General features: G+C 46.5%; 1 protein-coding gene across 1 annotated transcript in view; it reads left to right on the top strand.

Annotated features, from left to right (window-relative positions):
* LOC135911795 (annulin-like) overlaps nucleotides 1-23,367 on the top strand; it is a 48,156-nt gene that overhangs the window by 23,821 nt on the left and 968 nt on the right. The window contains exons 9-15 of the mRNA XM_065444136.1: nucleotides 653-762; nucleotides 9,076-9,241; nucleotides 10,885-10,964; nucleotides 13,211-13,356; nucleotides 14,538-14,682; nucleotides 19,953-20,113; nucleotides 20,460-20,599. Coding sequence (XP_065300208.1) covers nucleotides 653-762; nucleotides 9,076-9,241; nucleotides 10,885-10,964; nucleotides 13,211-13,356; nucleotides 14,538-14,682; nucleotides 19,953-20,113; nucleotides 20,460-20,599 — 948 coding nt within the window. The remainder of the gene's footprint in view (nucleotides 1-652; nucleotides 763-9,075; nucleotides 9,242-10,884; nucleotides 10,965-13,210; nucleotides 13,357-14,537; nucleotides 14,683-19,952; nucleotides 20,114-20,459; nucleotides 20,600-23,367) is intronic.

Below are 23,367 nucleotides of genomic sequence, written 5' to 3'. Positions count from 1 at the left end.
CAATTAGGTAAAGAAACATATCTGTTAAACTTTACATAAAAAAAGCAACGAAAAAGCTGTTTTTGTCACTATGTGCCTTGAGATCAGTGCATATTAAAAGAAGCCAGCAAAGACACCAAGGACAACATAGGGGAAATTACTTGTGCTTACTAATTGAATTACAAAAATTATAAATTAATGGCAATGAAACTGGATGAAAAAGCAACTTGCCACATGTGGGGAACGATCTCACGTCTTCGCATTACGCGGCCCTTCGGTTAAACCCCTTTCTTCTAGGTCAGCGCATGTAGTTTATCATGTAAGCAGCAGAAAGCATCATTTATTTTTTAAGGCGCGTGAAGAGACGCATTCGGATGCTGTTTTCGCGCAAAAGATATTCGTTGTTTCAAGCCAACGACCAGGCGTCAGAACGTCAGCGAATTGGCGTCTGTCTGACTTCTTCGTGGTCATTGTCTGGATGGAAGTCAATATCTAGAGACTACACTTGTTTCACGTGCATAAGCAGAAGCTGGCCACTGCAGCCCAGAGCTCAGACACCGAATGGCATGTACGCTCGGACTGAGAACTTTTGCTCCTCTATACACGGGCTTTCTCACTTTCTGTTCTCACTTTCTCGTTTAGCCTCATTTATGGTGTTTTCAATGCCGCATAGGAACTTCCACGTATGGAACGAAGTTTGGATGAGGCGACCAGATCTTGGAAAAGCGGATGAATACGACGGTTGGCAGGTCATCGATGCTACACCCCAGGAAATGTCCGGAGGTAAACTACGTTCGCAATCCAACATCCTTTAACGCCTCCCTCAAAGCATATTCAGCCATAATTCAACTGTTTTTCCCGCTAAATATAGTGGTTTTATGAAGCGTTTAGTGGGAAGCAATGTTATTTTTTTGCGGTTTTCAAGTGGTTTCATGTACATATTACATTACGGTGATAAAACAGATAAAGAAGTTTGTAATTCGTTTATACTTACTGATGCTCCTGGTCCCCCTATATATAGAAGAAAAAATACCTATGCTAAAATTGTTCGTAGGAGAAAATTCCAGCGAATCCTGACGTTGGACATATTATTAGTGAAAGCAAGAGGCCAATGATTACGGTAGAAAAGCTCTTGTGAATTCACCTCCTGATGTCGGAGACACGGACGCGGTTTAGCAGTGCCCTCTGTCAGGTAAGAAGCGGAGTTATAATCGTCATCATAGAAAGATACCTGTTTCTCATCACTTACCTCCTATGTATGCCCATGTATTCTTTGAACAAGAGCTCCAAAAAATCTCGGCAGTTCAGAAAGTTAAGTAAAGAAGCACTTTCACTCTCTGCTATATTCATAAACGTGTCCTAACGGAAAGTTAACTGAATTGTAGAACACTATAATTTAGCTAAGGGAACGACCCCCCTTGAATTAAAAGGAAAGAAAGAAAAAGATTCAGTATAGAATGGCTACTGGGTGCAAGGATATACCGTGGCGCAGCCTACCACCAGCGCCTGAATGACGGGTAAAGTTGGATCACCTGCCGGAGCGCCTGCTTCAGCACCATCGCGTGCTTCGTTTTACTGCGATAGCAATTACATGGAAACTCCAGGTGCATTTCTGCTGTCGGCGTCAGCATCGCCGTGACGTTCCGTATAAATTCTAAGTGCAATAACATCGTCGGCGCGCGTCGTATGCTGTATGTGCGAGTGAAAGCCTGCAAGGGTGAGCTGACGATGGCGGATTGATCTCGCGCACGCAAGGGAGGGAAGTGGAGAGGAAGCGCGCCGTATTTCAATGCGTGCAAGGTACTAGGCGCTTAGTTCGCTTTGAAGCGAGAGGCAGCACGAAGGTCAATTCGCTCGCTGCTGCTGCCGCGCTGTCTCACTCCAGCGTTTGGATAGTGAGTGTGCGCGGTCATCGAGTGACGTGTGTTCATGTTTGCTTGTGCGCGCGTGGCCCCATGTTTGTTAATTTAGTGAGTAAGCGAATGTTTATGAGTTTATGCGGCTAATGAAACTACTATCCTTACTTCGTATTGCGGTCTACTAATTTGCTATCTCAATCGAAGCTTCGCCTTTCGAGCGAAAGTCCGGCTTTTAGAGCGCAGCTATTAGGCGGCCGTTCCTGCGGCGAGCGTCGGCGTCCCTCGTAACTGAGCTAACGAGCACAGCGAAGGATGAAAGAGCGAACGCGGAGCGCAGCGGGTAATGAAAGAAGGCGACAGCGAAGAGAGCGCGAGGAGGAAAGCGGATGAAGAGAGCGCGGCGAAAGCGTGAGAATAAAAATTGGAGGACGCTTAAGCTTCGCCTTCAAGAGTAGAACGCGACAGCGTTCCCGTCGACCCGCCAAGGAGTGTAAGACAATGGGCTACAGGGCAGCCATCACTTACGAGGCGCCCCACATCGGACGCGGTGAGCGTCGAGCAATATGGTCGAGCAACGCGGCGTTCGGCGCAGTAACGAAACGTGCGCCTGAGCAAGCGGAGCGAACCAGAGAACTCGGTATCCCGGAGGGGGAAATGATGCACGCCAGCCAAACGTCGTGATCGGCACGGGCAGAGAGATAGACAGATAGTGATCTAAAGAAAGGAAGGACGCTTGATTCTGCAGAAGGAGCAAGGCGAAGCGTTGTCAGGGGAGAGAGTCCGAGCCGCGACAGCTCCAATGCGCGCGTGGCGCTATCTGTCGGGGCAGCGCCGTACATGGAGAGGAGAGGGTCTTCTGTGTTTGCCGCAAGATGGCTCTGCGTGTGCGGAAAGCGCAGAAGAAATGCAGCGAAACGCACTTCGCTACTCGTGTAATTGCGACTTCTGTAAGTTACATGGTCATAATTACCGATATACACCGCAGTATAACATTCCACGGCTCGTTTCGAAGGCAACACCGCATTCACTAGAGGTGCGTTTGTACCTCTTGGAAGCATCGAACTCGTGGCTGAGTGGTAGCGTCTCCGTCTCACACTCCGCAGACCCTGGTTCGATTCCCACCCAGCCCATCTTGGAAGTTGCTTTTTATTTATGGAGTGCCCGCCGTGATTTATCGCTCACGGTCAACGCCGCAAACGCCGACACCGACGCCGACGACACCGGCTTTTCTGCGACACGAGCTCCTTAACGCTATCGCGTTAAAAGCCTAGTGCCCTGCAAAACGGGCTCTGTACGAGATGGCGCCAGATTAGTGCGCGTCGTCTGTTCACCGATTACGCCACCGATACCATATACGGAAACAAAGCGCTGCATGAGCGGAAGTCTGTCTGCGGCGGCTGCTGTGAATCACGCCCACGCATCACCCACGTGCTGCTTCTCGCGATCTCCTGATTAGCGAAGCAGTCGCGCTACCCTTCGCTCCGTTTGCAACGCGCCGCGCGAGATACATTGTCCGCGCCAGCAAATATACTGCGAAATGAAAACACGTACAGAGATGCGCTCAAATTTCGCATTAGGGAGTATCGTAATCACCTTTTTTTTTCGTCGTATTTTCGCGGAACCGTCAATTGTAGGATTTTTACGTAAGGACGCTTGCTTTAAAGGGCCCCTCACTAGTCGCCAGGCCACATAGAAAAGTTCGGCTATACGCTGAAAATTGTTACGTGCCCTCTAGGGAGTGTTCTGCCCGCAAAACTTTTTCACATTGGTTCATTACTAGCTAAAGTAGAAGTATTTCAGTGCCACGAACCCATGATTTCAAGAGGAGAGGGCCACTGCCAAGAGAGAAACTCTCTCAATTTGCCCCGTCTAGCCTCCGCAAGCGAAATTCCTTCCCTGCGTTCTCTCATACCAGAGCTCGAGGATAGTGTGACGCAAACGTAACGGGACCCGCATTCACTTTTTTTGCCCTTGCTTTTTTTTTTGCGCGGCGCACTTAGGTTGACGGCGTCGCGCACGAGCTGTTGCGTTTGTCTCGTTTCGCACAGCACACGATTTTGCGCGTTGTGCACGATAGCACTTGACTAGCGGTATGAGTCAGTGCTGTGCAAATACTGAGGCAGACACAAGCCGTTCATAGTGTATGATCACGCGCTGGAACACGGTAGAAAATGACATACTTTCGTTGTGTGCTCACGCGACTGCACGACGTGGGAACAAGCAGACTAAACGGAAGTACATCTCTCTTGCTGCGGTGCGAAGTAAAACAGGAACACGCAGACATTCTGTTTGTGCGTTTTATTAATTATCTAAACTTTAGTTCGTCTATTTAAGCCGCAGATTACACACATAACAGACGTTGCTTTGAATAATTCTCGAAGTCACGTGTCTCTACGAGCGACGTCACAGCAGTGCCATGTACGTATAGGCGCACTTAGGGAACGCGGCGCCCGCGAGAAGGGCAAGCAGTGTTCAATTTGAAATTTCAGCTCTTTCCGCAGCGCGTAGCGATGTAATATATAGCAGACAGGATCGTTAGTGCGCATTATATGCACGGCATTTGTTAGCTCGAAATGGCCAGACCTGTTGAGGGGCCCTTTAAAACGGAACTTTCTTTGCCAACCAGCCTTATGCGTCCATCGGAATAGAGTACCTTGCCGAGCAATCGGAGCAGGGGTTCACATGCAGGAACGTACAACAGCGGCGTTACCACGTTTGAGAACGGGGAAACACTTGCATATTTTTTTATTCAAGTACCCTAAAGGCCCATGCGGGCATTACATAGGGGTGTTACAATGAATTAGTGATATATACAGTATACGCATTTAAACAGATAATGCATGCTACAATAAAAAGAACACAAGCGGAAAAACGGGAAAACAAACAAAAAGAAACCAGTAAGAGCAATACAACTACACGTCCTAAACGCTGAAGATACATATAGATTTAAACTGGGTGTTACACAAAATCAGCGCAGCTTGGTCAATTTATACAAGGAAAAATACTTGATAAAAACGTTAACATACCATAACATATTGCATAAACAATGAAAATCACAAGTGGATCAAATTTTATGCAGTACAAGTGACCCTGCGCTAAACCAGAACAAAACCATTCGCGCAAACATCAAAATATGGTGAGGGAGAGAAAAAAAAAATACAAGGCGCGCAACAACACAGTGATGCCTATAACAAATGAGCACGAGAATACTATGTTAGTACGTTAAAATACTGTTTTAGTTTTGCTAGAAAATCATCGTGACTTAGAGCTGACACGATTTCATGAGGTAGCATATTCCAATGATATATCGCGAGAAAGAGGGGCGAGTGTCTCAAGAAGTTAGAGCGCGCAAGAACGGGCTGCACTTTAAAGGAATGATCAAGGCGCGGGAAGATACGATGGGCGGGCCTGATGTGGCATGCGCTGAAAGACGACCCGCTGTGATATAGCTTGTGAAAATGGGAAAGAAGTCCTATCAGCCTTCGATTTTCTAGCGCGGGGAGATTTAGAGATATCTTTATGTTAGTGATGCTAGAATTTCGTGAGTAATTTTTCGTGATGAAGCGGGCTGCTCTGTTTTGTACCGACTCGAGCTTGTTTATGAGGTACGATTGATGCGGATTCCAAATAAAAGACGCGCACTCCATTTTCGAACGAACTAGCGTGGTATAGGCTAATAATTTAGTGGACTTGTTTGCCGAGTAAAGGTTACGCCTAATGTAACCAAGGGTTTTACAAGCACTGCTAGTAATCGCATCGATGTGATGATTCCATGAAACGTTTGAAGATAAATGAATTCCCAAATATTTTATTGTTTGCGCATGTGCAATACTAATGTCGTTCATTACTTAACGGGTAACCCTAGGGTTACTGGATCTAGTGAAGGCTATAACCTTAGTTTTTGAAACATTTATTTCCATTTGCCACTGTTTACACCAGTCGGTAATTTTCGCGAGGTCGGATTGCAAAATGTCAGTGTCAAAAGTGTTAATTATTCGTCTATAAATTACGCAGTCATCTGCAAATAGTCTTATTGTAGATTTAATATTATTGCTGATGTCGTTGACGTATAGCAGGAATAAAATTGGTCCCAATACAGATCCCTGCGGCACTCCGGATTTAACTAGTGATCGCGGAGAAGAAAATTCATTAGTAGTTACGAATTGGTACCGGTTAGTTAAAAAGTTACTAATCCATTTCGTAATCCTACTATTTATGTTAAAATGGCGAAGTTTTAATAATAAACGGTTATGAGCTACCTTATCAAAAGCCTTCGCAAAATCAATAAATATGGCGTCAATTTGTGACGAGTCGTTGATAGCTTGGTACAGGTCAGAGACTAACTCGAACAACTGCGTCTCACATGAGCGACCCCGTTGGAACCCGTGCTGGTTAATGAAGAGGAGATTGTGATCGGTTAGGTATTTCATAATTGCTGATGATATAATGTGTTCTAAAAGTTTACATGGAATACTGGTCAGTGAAATAGGTCTGTAGTTTGAGACAGATGACGGGTCACCAGACTTAAAGATTGGAATGATTTTAGCTATTTTCCATTCGTTAGGAACACATCCTGAATCAATAGATTGTTGAAAAAGAGCAGCGAAAATGCGAGATATCACTGGTTTAGTCATTTTTAGTAGTTTTGGACAAATTCCGTCTGGACCGGGAGCCGAGCTGTTAGAAAGACGATCAATAGCAGCTTCAATGCCCTTTTGGGTGATAACGATATCACTCATGATGGAGGTAACAGAAGCGAGTTCAATGTTAGCCGGAACGGGAAGTTCACTTGTAAAAACAGAACAGAAGAAACAATTTAATGCAGTAGCGACCTCCATTGATGAAAGTAATTCATTGTCTTTCCTTATGGAAATGAAGCCTGATGATGATGGTTTGGGGTTTATTACTTTCCAGAATTTTTTTGTGTTGTGGGCTAAGATGTTCGAAATATCATGGTTGAAAAATTTGTCTTTGGCTGCTTCAATTTCTGTTTTGCATTACTTGGATTGTTCCCGATAACATTTCCAGGCATCATCAGATGTCGAATTTTTAGCTTTTGAATAAGCGCGCTTTTTTTATTTATACAGCGCCTTACGTGAGAGGTGAACCACGCACTTCCAGTAGACAGAGTTATTTGTATTTTTGGTATGTACTTTTCTTTAAGTTCAGTTAGCTTGTTACAAACAATCATCCAGTTATCATTGCTATCATGATTATGCATCCCGCTCAAGAATTCTACACAAAAAGCCGAGAGCTCGCTGGTGATCATTTCAACATTTGCTCGCGCATAATCATAAATGGTTTTCTTTTCCTGTACACTTGTTTTGCGCTTTATGAGTGGGAGGTGTGCTTACGGGAGAAAGAGGGGTGGTGGCGCGTGAGGACTTGCATGAGGAAGTAAAGGCATGCGAAGGAGGATCACGATAGACCATGTAGCAGGTGAGGGAGGCACATACCACTTGCGTATCGGTGCGTCGATTTATACATCCCGAGTGTGGGGTGCACGTTGTTTCTGTGCACATAAAACTGAGCGCGGTAAAACATGTACTCTCGGGGATGGGTGCAAAAGGAATTTTAACAGATTAGGAAAAAGCAGTTCGGAGGAAATGGCACGCACGACGAGATCGGCCGGCACTTGTTCTTACGAACCACTCCAGCGCACAGAAAGTTTTGTCATTTCGGCCTCATATTTACTTGGCCCATGACCGCGGCAGGAAGCGATGAAATGCCCTTAAAAATTTAGTTATCTTCATACCAATGAGGATCCGGGTATCACGTTAAATGTCTTGCAAGCAGCGACCAGACGAAACAGCGGCCGACGATTACGCTTCTTGGTAAGGCGATCTTTGAGCGCACCTGCTGCCTTAATTAAACAACAGGCAACCGCATATGGAACACGCAGTGTCGAACAGAGGCGGTTCTGTGTTTCGGATTGGGCAGCACACACCGCGATCCGCCGCTATCGAGCTGGTGCTACGGCCAGCTACGGTCACCGCCGCGGAGAGGGGGGTGGACATTAGCAATTATTACTTAATGTTCCTCCTGAGGTGGGATGAGGAAACAGGTGGAGGACAGGGGTATTGAGTAGAGGTCACACACTTATTCACTCACAGACAGGCTTCAATGTGGCCGCACAAGGTTGGGGTGGGAAGTACAAGGGGACGAAACGCTATAACTGTCTTTCGAGTCACCGCAACGACACTGCGCCAGGTAGGGGTAGGTGTAGGGCAAGAGTGAAGGCGGGAGAAGGACAACCAGGTGCGAGTACTGCCAGAGCCGAAAAATGCGACTGAGGAACGCGCCCCGCAAAAGGAAAAGCGAGAGACACGGCTGAGAGCCGTACGGCCATGCGACGCAGAACGGAGGAGCAGAGAGCCGTGGATCACACGCGAGGCAGCAAGGAGCGCCCGCCACCGGCATCGCGGCAGTGCCGCGACAGTGGAAGGGACGGTGAGGGCGGCGTAGACGGTAGCGGCGAGAGTCACCGCAATGGCGCTGCGCGGAGGAAGGGGGCGAGAGGATAGGCGAGAACACGTGATCTGGCTTTGGAGGACAAGGAGAGAGCAAGGCTCGCGCCGTGCACAAGAGATGGCGCCAGGAGCGCGCGCAGCTAGAGCAGCGCGCTCGCCCCGGCTACGGAGCTGGCTACGGCGAGACACAACGGCGAGACCGACGGCGACGCGAAACGACGGAACGGGCGCCAAAGAGCTGCGCTCTAAAAGGCACTGCATGAATACACTTCAGCGTACACACGACTGGTTGAGGCTAGCTTACACAGTGATGGAATAAACTATTCAGATAAGTCATGGCGCTCTTTGGCCACACCTGGCCCTTGCGCCACTAAACAACACACATTCATTCAATAAACTATTCAGAAGGAGTATAAGTGGATTGCAGCATCAGATATATTGGGTGAGGCGGAGTGAAGCCATTCAAGTTGATATAAGATCAAGTGGAGGTCAGAGATTAGAGTTTTTTTTCTGCCTTGTTGCCAAAGCTCCCAATAACGTGCAAGAGCTCCATATTAAGCACAGGATATTTATTTAAGCACAGGATATAAAAGAACAAAGCAAAAAAAAGTTTAAAATTTCAGTACGTCATATCTTGCTCCTATAAGAGAATTAGAGAATGACAATAAAATGTAAATCAGGAATGGTCGAGACTAGTGAATTTCAAGGCGCTCAGAGCGTTGTCAAGATTCCCCCTCTCCTTGCCCCTCCCACTTTTTTTCTTTCAGGTATCTTCGCCTGCGGACCGTCAAGTGTGAAGGCCATCAAGGGCGGAGAGCTTGCTAAGCCATACGACTGCACTTTCGTGTTTTCAGAAGTGAATGCCGATCAGGTTTACTGGCGCTACGACAGCCCAAGGAAACCTCTTAAGATGCTTAAGAAGATCACAGAGAGGTGAGTCGTTCATATTTGGCGAAAAAAGCGCTTCTCATTGAAATCTAAGGCACTCAATGATCTGTGCTTACCAATGATCTACCATGATGCGCTTCTACATGGGACACTATTGCAGAGGCACGCGCATTCCCAGCTCGAGTTTACCCGCAACACGAGCCATTGCGAGTGCATCTAAGGCTACTGACTAGACACAGGAATAATTCAGTGGCAAACGTCATAAGCATACGGTCTGACGCCGCCTAGTCAGAAGCCGTGTTGTCGCAACAAGAACTACCGTCATGTCGTCGAACTTCGCACCGCATGACATACCGCATACCGGAAGTTCCACTCTGGACGGTGGCAAAGCCAACAGAAAGGCTCTCGATCCACAAAATAACGAAGAAGCCGAAATTCTGCTTGTTGGGCTCAGGCATTTCGCGTTATCCTACATTGCGTACATGTGCGGATATACCGAACATGTTTTTGCGGATGGTTTTGTAACACAGACCTCTTTCGTGGCGGCTTACACGGTACCTGGAATGGGGATCACGCAGCGGTTCAAGATATGACACAGAACATTGTCTACAGCAGCTGATTGAGCGGCGTTCGTGAAGCAGTCCATTGTATACTGCAACAAAGCCTCGAGAAATGAAGAGCGTTCTGTGACTCCAAACCCGCGCTGCAAGTCATAAGCAATTATATGAATCACAGAAACGCATATAGTCCTCTGCTTTATGACATCGTGGCTATGTTTGCTCAGGCGCCTCAATCCGGTCATTCCATCGCGCTCCATTGGATTCCTAGCCATTGTGGAATAGCTGAAAATGAGAAGGCTGACGCGAAGGCAAAAAAGGCACACACTGACAGGAAGATTATAAAACGTTTTTCCTGGCATGACCTCAGCACCTTTCTCCATAACTCCGTCAAAGCCTCTATGGCGCGACAATTGGACAACCCCGAACATCGGCAGGAGCGCTTCCATAGACTTGTCGCTGGTTTCGGCTTCCACTTCGGCTGCGAAGAGGCCAGGAAACACTCATCCATCGATTACGGCTCGGTGTGGCATGCACTTGCCGATACCTTCACAAGATTGGACGAGAACGGGACCCTGACTGCAGCATCTGTCGCATGCCCGAGACAATGGCTCCCAAATTTTGCGTGTACCCTCAATATGCGGCCAAGTGAAGGACACTTCAAGTCTGGTGTGGACTGTTTGGACTTCCGCGCCCTTTCGGAAGAAAAGATTTTAGGCGCGTGGAGAAGAGTTGACCATGCCCAACGCACCATAAAATCATTCTTGAACTTTCTATGCGCGTCTGGCTTAGACCGTCGTCTCGTCTCTACGTGTGAGACGTGAAGGCAGCGCGAAACGTGTTTGCGCGATAACGTTTTATGTGGACAAGGTTAATCCTGCGTGTAGTGTGTAAAGCGCGCATCCGCGCGTTCGACAACATGTAGTAGCTCATTGTAGTATATCATAGTCACCTGCCACCTACCTTCCGCTGTATCTTCCACTTCCCCTTTCCCCAGTCAGGAGTAACAGGATGAGACACGCTCTCCAGGCCGACTTCTCGTTTCTCTTCATTAAAATCTACTCCTCCTGAATGATCTGTGCCGCAACTGTCGGTGCAGTACATCATATGTCTGCTTGCCCTTGCTTTCAGAGTCGGGATGTTCATAAGCACCAAGGCCGTGGGCCGCTGGGAGAGGGAAGACGTTACCATGGAATACAAGTTCTCGGAGGGTACGTGCATATCGACATTATTAATTCGATTGTTAGGTTATCTTGACAGCGCTGACGGGAATTGAGAAGGAGGGCAATATGAAAAAAAAGTATAGATACATTAATTACATATGTAGAAGGAGCATAAACACGGCATAATAATGAATATTTTCAGCACTTCATCAAATAATGAGGACGCAACTGGGACAGACAGAAAAACCTTGGTTATTCTAACAGATAATTTGTAAAATGGAAGGAAGTGTGGTAACCTTATGAGCTCGCAAGCCGGTCCTATCGTGCACGGTTCGAGGAAAACAAATGTATACTCTAATATGTTCATACAGGAATAATTAATTAAATTCTAAGGTTTGACGTGCCGAAACGAAGATATGATTATGAGCCACGCCGTAGTGGGGGACTCCGCTATAATTTTGACCAGCTGGTGCTCTTTAACGTGCACCAAATGCATGGTACACGGGCATTTTCGCATTTCATCCACATCGCAATGCGACCTCCGCGGCCAGAATTCGATCCCGCGCCCTCGGGCATAGCAGCGCAACGCCAAAGCCACTACGCCACCACGGCGGGCATACAGGAATAGCATTCGCCTAATTTTATGAAAGATACGTACGAGGAGATGCACATGAAGGCTTCCTTAAGGATGCTTTTTTTTATGAACGCCTGTTTTGCAATTAAATATGTTACAAAATATGACAAATGTACGCAATTTCCCAGCGTCTTAAAATGCAGGAATGGTAAAGCATTATTAAGCCTGACGTACTCGGCCAAAACAAATTCACTAGAAGGAGTGAGCAGAATTAAGTTAATTTTGTTCTGAGTGAAAAAGATCGGTAGTCGAGTCCATTCCGGTAAAATATGGGAAGAAAATGAGCTCTATTGCTCGCGCGTCATGCAAGTTTGAAAATCGGACGTCTGAAAGCAGTGCATAATCGCCACGAATGTTTTGCAAATAGATCAATTAATATGTGAGCTGCATTAATGCAACTTTAATCATTATTACACCAAATCCGTTTCTGCTTAATAATGTTTTTCGCCCTCTACTTTGGTACATTCAATGAATAACACGAACATGCATAGGATGGTTGTGCATGTCACAAGAAATAACGGTTTCCCACCGGGTCACAACAAAATGTGCATACTGAAAATATTGCAGGTATTATGAAATACAAAAGTAGGTAAAAATGTTAATATACAGCCGATGTAAAACAACGGCAAGCTTTCATAAAGCCAAAACAACTGCCGTAAAGCACTCGCATGTTTTCAAGCAAACGAAATATCGCTAAAGAAAACGAGAGATCCCCCCCCCCCCCCGCCCCCGGGACTTCCGGGGCCGAATCCAGTAAGCTTTTCGTTGGTAAGTGCTCTTTGCCATTGGCCGACCACTATCGCTAATAATATGTCCAACAGCAAGATTGGCTTGCATCTGCTCTTAAAAGTAGGCCTAACGTAAAAGTGCTTTTGTGAAAAATAAAAACGTTCTTATGCTAAAATTTGTTCTAAGAACCTTTTCGAGGCAGATCTGATGCTGGACATAGCATTAGCGAAAGCGGTCAGCCAATGGCAAGAAGCACTTACGAACGAAAAGCTTAGCGAATTCTGCGCCTGGTCCGGCTCCAACCAAATCGTTAAAGTGAACATTCCAGATCAAGGGAGCGACGCTTTATGTCTAATTCAAGCGCCACAGTTCTTGAACTAAGTTTAACTCTTCCTGATATGCTGTCCTTTAAGAACTCAGATTTGGGCTTCAGCTACAGAGACTTTTGTTTTGACATATACAATTTCGCGCCATAAAGCACGGCTATTAAGCTAACTGTTGTCTTTATTTTCTCGTCAATGTGCTCTTCATTTCGCATTGGTAAAACAGCTGACATTTCATTTTAAACTACTCGCTATGTTTAGTTTGACAAGTCTGACCACTCAATTACACATTGTTAAATAAAATCCACATTCCCTTTCATTATTCGCTCTCTCGACTTCGGTTCCCTCTCATCACGCAATTCTTCCCCCGCCCATCAGCCACACCCCAAAGTGGGTACGCGCCATATTTGAGGATCAAGAACAGTGCTTACACAAAATCACACCTTCCTCCACCTTTCTGTCTTTGGGCATGAGTCGTTAGTTGCGAGGATCCAACAACTATAACAAGCACTTGGACCAATCGCTTGCATTCATAGCAGAAACAATTAACGTTTATGAGAGTACGTTTTACTCGCAACTCATTATACTGCCATTTTCTCATTGTCCAGGTACCCAAGAAGAAAGGGACGTGGTTCTGAAGGCTCTGAGGGAGAACAACCACGCATACTCTCGGTTCTACCTCAACGACTCTATGGACGACGTGCAATTCGTTATCGAACCTATCAAGGAAGTGCTTGTAGGATCCTCGATAGTGGTACGTCAAGCTGCAACGCCACGTGAACAGTGCGAAATGAGCTTTGGTGAGGCGATGTTGCGCAAAGAGCAGTACGTAGATGGCACAAATCAAGTGGCACGTCTTCGTGATCGGACTACAGTACTAGGAAGGGCACCATATTTATAAGGACACTTCCGTTCCGGCACTTTCGTTGCAGATGGCAAAGCCGTGGAACGCCATGCCACGTCGTTTTTCATGCTGCAGTAAACGCTGACAGATCATAATAAAGTGTGTTTGGGTAGACGTATAGCGGGAAAAATGACACCCTTATGAGCGCAGGAGCAAGCCGAAAACCTTTGAAATACCTTTACGGGCACAAGTTTGTGTCCTAAAATCACGAACTAACCTTTGGGACACCTTTAGCGTTCGTTAGAGGTCCATGAATCATGCGCTTGCGAGCCGTGTCCACATAATTCTTTGATAGGTGCAAGTGTGATGTCACCTTTGTACCGAGACAAAAAAGCGCATTATCACTAAATGTTGGTTATCAGTAAAATGGTGCCTGCACTAGGGTTAATTAAGAAGAGTGTATTGCTTCCCGGCGAGTAAGCATAGACAAGTATATTTGGAAACTTTGGCTAGGCGCGTATGTGCTTAAGCAGGACACGCGAATGGTAACCGCACAGACCGGTAATACACCTGAGCTACACATATGGCAAACTTAGCTTCATCTAAGTAAAGGCAGTGTCCTTACTTTTCAAAGTGGGTAAGGGGTCACTTAGGGAGGTCTTTCTTTTAATGCAATAGAAATAATTATTGTTTACCGTAAAATTGTAGACAACACTTCTGCAACATTCTTGCTCACAAGGTGGCTTTATTTGAGACCTCCCTTGTGGGCCTCGTGCACATTTGCATAAAAGCACATTTACATCACTGTAAAGACAGCACTATTAAAAAAAATGAAGTATTTCCATCGTTTTATGTAAAACAGAGTTAATCAACAAGCAAGCAAAAGCGGCATGGCGACTTATTTGCTCGAAACCACGGTACACAATCGTAGTACTCTACTCATGCGGCTTAGCGGCTTAAGCAGTGTAAAAGACTAATTGAAAAAAGTGCAATTCACATCACACGAAATTTAAACTTATTGTCAATTAGTGCACACTAGACACAGACGTGGAAAAGTGGCTGGAGTGACTGATTACGTGTTCTGGTTCCAGGTCCGGGCTAAAGCTATCAACAAAAGCGCAGCTAGGGCTTACCAATGCAAGATCGCTGTCCGCATAGAGACGGTTAACTACACTGGAATGACCAAGAGGGCGCTCAAGCATCAGAACTTCCCGGTCACCCTCAGGCCAAATGCCGGTGAGTGCATATCACACCGAGTTTTCAAACACCCGATTCTTCTTTAAACGTCTTATTCCTTCAGACCAAAAGCAGTGGTAGCAACACTCTTTTTAGGAGTATCATTACCAGATTCCTTCCCGTATTACCCCATTTTCTAGGTAGACAGAAACAATTATGAGAGGATAGACAGGAAGCTTAACTTGAATAAATGCCCGGTTGACCACGTGGTAGTGAGGGACAAGAAAGGCTGGATAAGATTAAAATAATAGAAACGAAGATAGGGAAAAGTAACTGTCCGCGCACAATTACGCAATACTTGTTGTTCAGTTTGCCTATTCTATCTTTTTATTTCTTGTATTTTATTATTTTATCCCTCTTTTTTCTACCACCCGACTCTTCTCCAATCCACCGTAGCGACAACGAACGACATTTTAGGTTTAACAGTAGCACGCGACCAGGCGCCTGACAATGTTTGCAGTCCTTCACGCAGTACCGATGCTCACAACGAGCGCTTTGAAAGCAACTATGGCTGACGCCGGTTGGGAGCAGGGTCTAAGTGCTCTGTTTTTGTGAAGGTACGATACTCTAGTGTGTTGAGACCGGTCAGCGGGGGCAGCGACTTTTGAACCTCCCCTGCTTCCCTGAGACGAATCAGCTTTGTGAAGCTGACAATACGTCCCATCGGACAGAACAGCGGCGTCACCAAGGCGAGACACATTTGACGACTACGTGGTTGATGGATGCCACTTGGCTGCCCACTACGATGCTGGGACCAAGAAACTTCAGAAAAATGGCGATCCACGCCGCTTCGTTACGGCCGCTGCTGGCCGCCAGTTCCGACCGTCAGACGAACTAATTGCTGGGCCATTCCAGGAAGCCTCTGTCAATGAGCATCCTCTCCTTTCTCTGGGGCAGTGACGCGTGTGCGCTTGAGGGCGCTTCTCAGATCGCGTTCAGTCAGCAAAGGTGTCGGAGTGAGTTGGCGCACCCTCGCCCTCAAGGCGGAGCCTTCGGCGTCTACGAACGCTCCCGTTGGAGGATGGTGTGACCACGGGTTTCACTGGCCCTGGGATCTATGGAGATAAGGTCGATTTAAGCGGGTTTTTTGTCTCCTGTGGTGTGCTCCCCAAAAGATGTAGCCTGCTCTCACATGTAGCTCATGCTACGAGAACGACGTACTGCGCTCCATGCTCCGGCCAGTACGGGTGCCCCTTGTACTGTAGGTAAGCTTGCCTCTCCTATGTAAATAAACCCTTCGTTCCGTTTCAAGAAACGCTCGGACGACGGCGTGGGCCAGCTTAGCCTCCGTTTCACGCCCCGTAGCGTAGGCCAGCTACCCATTACGAAACGCACCGGCGGTGTAGGCCAGAGAGGGACCCTCAGTTGGCGCCAGGCTCCGAGACCACGACCCCCGAATCCTACCGTGTCAAGCGTGCTCGAAGGCGCTGTTCTTAGGGCATTGAATCGAAGTCACTCACAGTGAACGTGTGCAATATTGTTTATTTGCGCCCATGAACTTTCACATTCAGAATTGTCAGCCATTCAAATGAGAAAGGAGGGCACATTCTTGAATTTGACTTCGTACTACAGATGACATAACAGAGTTACATCGTGCCAAGGGTATGCCAAAGCTGTACATGTAAATGTAGGGAACAACGACAGTGGTTTGTAAAATCATACGAATTTCATGGGGCCAATCTAAGCTCACATGCAAGTGCGTGAAACCTATCCTGTGCATCCGATAATAAAAAAAGAAAGAAAGAAGGGGATAGAAAGGTAGCTGACACTGCCATAGGCAGATCAGGTGACTGTGCTTGCTCTGTCATCTCCAACGACACTACAGGTACTTGGCAGCTTCTGAAAGATGACGCCATGTTCTCTTTCAACTTCCTGATGGTGGATTTCTCATATTTATGCTACCAATCAAGGCCTAATCGAGACGGAGAGCCATATATATATATATATATATATATATATATATATATATATATATTATATATATGGGGGGGGGGGTTTACGCGCCAAAACTACGATCTGATTATGAGGCACGCCGCAGTACGTTGGAGACTCCAGATGAATTTTGACCACCAGGAGTTTTTTAATGTGCCCCCAAGGCACGGCACACGGGTGTTTTTGCATTTCGCTCCCATCGAAATGCGGCCGCCGCGACCGGGATTTGATCGAACAACCTCATGCTTAGCAGCGCAACACCATAAACGCTAAGCCACCGCAGCGGCTAAAGCCTTGAAGTAGAAGACGTGCCATTGATGGGAAACTTCCCAATTGATCACTTGAGGTGCAGCACGCCGGCCTGCAAGCTCGGCGACTGTGTTTGATGCCAAATACAATGTTTTGAATTTAATCTCGATAGATTTATTCTGAACTATCACTGCAGTGGCTGAACTAGATTAGGTTTCCGATCCATCGGTGCAAACGTCCAGGTGGCCACCATGGACTCCGCGTAGAAGCAACAATGCTGCGCTTTTCAGTGCATCCGACAATGTTTGCACCTTCTTCTGGGTTCCTGGAATGGTCAGGCACACTCGAGAGGAACGCAGATACCACGACAGCGACCAAGGTCGCGCTGCACGTAGGTGTTTCCATGGCGACGGAGCACGCTGAGAAATACCGACACGTCTGGAACTTACACGTGGCCTAGCTGTTAGTAAGCAGGCAAGATGTCGTGTTGAGTGACACCTCAAACATAAGCCTCAGAGCGTCTACAACAATAATCAGGTGGCTATGCGCTCTTAAGTGAGTGGCTGTTGTGGATGCAGACTTATACAGGCTGAGTCACGTCGGTATAGTTTCGGGTTGTTCACACTGGAGGGTGCGGATGTTCCTTCTAGCCTTATCCAGCATAAGGAAGCTGTGCCTAAAGGACACCATAAAGAGCTAATTATAAAGCTGTACCATCGACTGTCATAGATGCGCATGCACTGCATATCGCCACAAATTATAAAAGATATGTGCAGTCGCAGTCAGCCTCCCCTTCATGTATTTCATGTGTAGAGTCCAAGATAAATTGCGGCAGATGATGATTCAACAATACGACACGTTTCTGGTAACTGACTGATTGCCAATCGAAGCGTATAATAGAATTCGGTGACAGAAATAAAAATATAACGATGTATCAGTCTTGCACACTATAATAGCCTCAGATGCAACACGCATGTTTTAAAATTTATATAAATTGAGAAAAAACATGGTTATCATTACCGGCGGAAAAATGACAAACAACTTGGGCGAACTTGTTAGTCGAGTCGCTTAACCAACTCATGACCGAGTCCGGGAAGGCCCGAGTGAGTCTCAGGGTGCGTGAGCCTGGGGCTGGGTGAGCCGAGGTGAGTCTGAGTGCATGAGTCCCGGTAAATAGAAGCTTTTCCGAGTTGGAGTGACTTCAAGTACAGCTGCATCCCGTCATTTCACGTACCTTCGAGTCCGCGAAGCCACATACGAAAATGAATCTTGAATCTGAATGCGTCATTACAAGTGGTGGCCGTTGGAAATACTAAACCTGAATGAAGACATCCGAATAATATATTGATGTCCATAAAACAAATTTTCACAGATGTGAAGTGCCAGACTATACTTTTAAATTGAATAAGCCGATTTTTCTGAATTACGGAGTTAATCGAACGTCAAAATCCTCTACGCTCGTTGACGGTGAGTGCGCCCCCTTACGAATTGGGTTGCCATGTTTTTTCTCTAGCATGGTTCTCCGGCATCCGCATTAACGCGATTTCACCACTGAGAATTCCTTAGTAAAGAAAAAAGAATGTTCACACCTTAACGGCACACATAAAAAAAAATCCAGAACCTGAAATGCGAGTGCTGCTGGAAAACGTTTGTCAATTTGTGAGATATTTCTCATCCACCTAAGCGCTCCACTGCCTTCGTTCCTGCGTAAACCACACGTGCCATGAGTTGTGGTAGCGGATTCAGATATTAGCAAAACGAGAATGGTTTTCTCGGAAAATACGAAAAAAATATTGCACGCGATTTTAGGAATCTTAGCGCACGCATGTGAATCGACAATGTTCTCACGTTCAGTTAGCGCGCACGCGCATCTTCGAACGCGGCCTTTATACTCTCTAAGCAAGTACCGTATATACTCGAGTAAGGGTCGCACCCGTGCAAGAGCCCCCCTCCCCCCCCCCCCTTCTGAGCCCAAAAATCGGAAATCAAATTGAAAGAAAAATGAAAAAAAGAAATGCGCCCCACGAGAGGAACTAGTTCGGCCAGCCGTATTTTCACGCGAAGCTGCTTCAAGAAAACGGCTGATAGTGTACGGCGCTGCATTCCAGCTAAAGGTATGATATACACCAAGCAACACGGCGAGCGTTCAGCAGGACACAACTTAAACTGCATACGTCGGTGGTCCACACAGGAAGAGGAACACATAGGTACAAATAAAGTTATTACGAAAACAATAACGTTCGTTCTTTTGGCACAGAGATCACATGGATCACGCACAGTCAGTTGCATGGACCGAAATAGCCCGCCCTCGTGTAAGTCAAAATTGCCAAAACATTTTTTGACCCTTACGCGAGTGTATACGGTATCGCATATGACCATGGCAGTTCACAAGATCACCGCCCGTCGTTGTAATCTCGTGCACTCCTATTGCATGTCGTCATGATTGCTGTCAAGTAAGGATATTTTTTTATTTGAGAAAATAATTTGACATTTGTTTTGCCTAACGAGAGCAAAAAATGCGAGGTGTAAGAAGACGAACAGACAGATCGCTGACTGGCAATAGAGAAATGTATTTTCAAAAAAACTTCGCTGCCTCGCACAATGAAAAACATGATGCCACGACTTTCACCTGATCTTGAAAGCGATCTGCAGTGGGGACAGGCTGCGCCGAGCGCTTCGTGTGCGTTGTGTCCTCGCCGCTTAGTTCGTGCCAGAGGCAGCGCGACGATCGATTGGCTTGCTGCTGCTGCTGCTTCTACGCTTCTTCACGCCAGCGTTTTGACATCGAATGTCCGCGGCCATCGAGTGAGATGAGTTCATGTTTTCTTATGTACGTGTGACACCATACTTGTTGATTTAGTTATTGGCGAATATTTACACGTTTATACGACCGATAAAACTACCTTCCTAACTTCATAGAGCTGTCTAATAATTTGCTATCGCAATCGATGCTTCACTTTTTGGGCGAAACTGCGACTTTTTCTACGTAACTTTGACAACTGGCCACCTGTCTTCTCACAACATACCGCTCATTTATAGCAATAGCCAAAGGCAGCGTGATTTTCTCTTGTTATTTTTTATGTTTACAGAGGAGATGCTTTCCTTGACGGTTCACTACAAAGACTACGAAAGAGACATCAGCGACCAAGCCACCTTTAAGGTTACCATGATGGCGACTATTCCGGAAGTCAAATACGACTACATTGCGCAAGAGGACTTCATGCTCACCATGCCGGAAATCGAGATCAAGGTACACACGACTGAAGCAGCCGCTCAAGTAACATGCGGCTTGGCTAAACGAAGCCTTTACTGCTTGGCACACTGAAGTAAGCGGCCGCAACCTGGTGATTGTCCGACTAGTTGGTACCGATTTCAAACATTGAATACGTGTCAGCGCACAAGACAAGAGCTTAGGCACAAAAAAAAAACAAAAATAAAGACAGGACATGATAATCTGCGGTGTCCCGTTCTAGTGCTCGTTTTATGCCCTGCCACGTAGTAACATAGTCTTGTGCAACGAGACTCAACTAGCAGCGATGTTTTCGTTACTGGTAGTTGTGGGCAGCATTGATTTTAATGCGCATCCATTCTTGCAGGCATATGGCCCGGTCACCGTCGGACAGCGGCAAAAGTTTACGGCAAGCTTCCAGAACCCTCTGCCGGACAAGCTTACCAGGTGCTTTTTCGCCATCGAAGGACCGGGTCTGAGCCGACCATACTACCTTGCACTGCGAGAGTGAGTTGTTTCACACTTGCCTTGAGAGGGCTTAGTGGCTATGCCGCCCTGCTGCTGAGCACGGGAACGCAAGTTCAAATCCAGACTGCAGCTTCCATATTGCGGGGGCACAATGCAATATCGTCAGGTTCAGCGAGATGGACGCGGACACGCCTGGAGAAATAAGGAAATGGACAATGCCCCAGGCACTCTGTTTGCTCATTTCCTCATTTGTATTCATGTCAGCTCGCGTTTCTGTTCATTACTGCGCAGAAATAATCATGTGTTCGGATTGCAGCGCTCAGTTAAGGACCTGAGCTAAGGTTCAAAATGGGAGAGAGCAATAGTGGCCCCTCAGTTTACACTTGATTGAGTACTACACTGCCTCGGCGCAAAGTATTGCGCTCGATGCTCTATGAGGCATCCCTCACAGTCTAGGTTTAGCTTTCGCGCCTTTAAAATTAGTAAGCACTTAATTAGCTCTTGTTAAATGTCGCTCTTACCCTCCTTATTCAAATATTTACCACAGAGTTCAACGTCACTAATTGAGTCATCGCGCTAATTTCGAATGTTGTTGATGATGCTGATTAGCATCCGGTGTCCTTTTTGAAGCGGCGTAGCAAGAGGTAGTCACCTAACCTGTGTCAGCTATATATATATACTTTGTTACCACATCGTAATCGAATATTCTCCCTATCTCTGCTTTTTCTGGTAAAGTTACCTATGCCTGTAACGACCCCGGCTTTATGAATCAATTCCCTGTTTTTTTTTTCCCGACCAACACTCAAATCGGCTCTTGCTTATCACCACTGCTGACCAGTTAACCCTGCCATGAGCTTTGAATCCTAGCGCTTCTGGAAAGTGGTCGTTCGTGCAGTTCTGGCTGTATGGATATCTTCTCTATCCAATATACTGTGCCAAGTCGACTCTTCTCCTTTCTTTTGCAACACACACGGCTTCACCAACTTGCGAATATTCGCTCCTACATGTTATGTTCAGGAAGCCAGTTCCGGCGTCAAAAGACAAGTCACTGTCCTTTGTGTTATCGTGCAAGTTTTCTTTCCGTATTTCTTGTTTGCCGCCTTTGTAAAACCACGGATTTTTGTTCCTACCTCTGTATCCAATTTACCATATGTTTCTCTCGCTTTCTTTTTGATGACAAACCAATTATACTGCACTTGGTTGCCAACGTTCTTTACGTTTTTTTTTTTCCCTGACCATTCTGTTTCCGTGCCTTTGTAGTACGGATATCTTGCACCCCAGTTGCTCACTTCTTATCATCCATATTCCCGAGCATTTTTTTCAAAAGTAATTTTTCACTACCCTTCACTGACATTAAAAAGAGGCCCAACACACATCACCTTACACTACACTACCTTACTTGCAGTTTTGTGTGAATGCTAACGCTCACGGTGCGCCATGTGGAGGTGGATCGGCCAACTTCGCACTAGTTTCATATAATGTGAATATGGATCGTTTCTGCGTTTCACATGGGAATGGTAAGAGCTTTTCCACAAAGCACTGAGGGAGCGACACTGCGTTTAAATGCCGAGCGACAGCTCACGCAGGCATTGTTCCTGAAAAAGCTTGTTCATCTTCGAGGCCTCTCGCTGCCTCCAGTGTAGTGTGGCAGAACATTGAGCACACCGTTTGTCCTACAACAGATCTCGCTCCCCGAATGCACAGCATCGTTATATTGTTCCGTTGCGTGAAGAACTTCATGCAAAGAAGGTTTTGCGAAAGTTCACTTGTACCGAAATCTTAGTGTCACTGTATCACCCTTAGGGATATTTTAGACAGACGCAGGTTAGAAAGGATATATCTATAAATATAGCCGAAATCACGATAGACCTACCCCCCCCCCCCCCCCCCAACCACGCAGCTATCATATGTTCGGCACTTCAGCGCACCTAAGGGGAGCCGCAAGTATATTCTTCTGCTGGGCACAGTGAATGACGTGAACTACGTAATAGTGAAACCTATAAATGTCTAGGCGGAATACAGATAATGATATCTAACAGTGCGGAGGAAATGTAGCCGCTCGTGCTGTGTTAAAAGTCTCACTAACGACAACTCAAATGAAGTGCCTGGTTCTTTCCAGGACGACTATGCTTACATACAAGCCTATTTAAATTACGGGGTTTAACGTCATGAAATTGGGCAGTCCGTGGCGTAGCCGGAGGGGGGGAGGGGTACTGGGCTTCAGCTTAAGCCCCCCCCCCCCCGGCTTTTCTCTGGCCGGCGCCCTGCTCCCTTTTATGCCTGGCACGTGTCCTATGAACAAGGGCGCAGATCCTTCGAACGCCCGCCTCAGACAAGTACATGATGGTACACGCTTTCAGGCAGACCAACAGCTTGCTCAGGGTATTAGTTGTATTATTATGCACCAAGCATGGGAAATAGGAAATGATGGAACCTTAGCCCCCGAAATGCAACCTCATTCCCTCCCCCCATCGGAAAAAAATCCTGGCTATGCGCCTGTACGCAGTGGGGAGGGATCCTGGTTAATTATGACCACCTTGGGGTCTCGAACGTACACCCAAAGCACGACGCCCAAGCGTTGTTTTTTTCAGTCCGTTTGCATCAAAATACGGTCGCCGCGGCCGGGTATCAAACTCGAAACTTTGTGATCACCAGCATGACGTCATTGCCACTGAGCCAACGCTTAATTCATGATACGCCCCTAGAATGTATTCAGTTTGCAGATTTTCATGTTGTCCTATAGTTAGGCTCAGTCCACTGACAACGCCTCGATTACTAATCTCTCTCTCTCTCTCTCTCTCTTTTAA

The sequence above is a fragment of the Dermacentor albipictus genome, chromosome 1, assembly GCF_038994185.2.
Source record: "Dermacentor albipictus isolate Rhodes 1998 colony chromosome 1, USDA_Dalb.pri_finalv2, whole genome shotgun sequence".
NCBI lineage: Eukaryota > Metazoa > Arthropoda > Arachnida > Ixodida > Ixodidae > Dermacentor > Dermacentor albipictus.
This window is presented reverse-complemented; position numbering and strand designations above follow the sequence as displayed.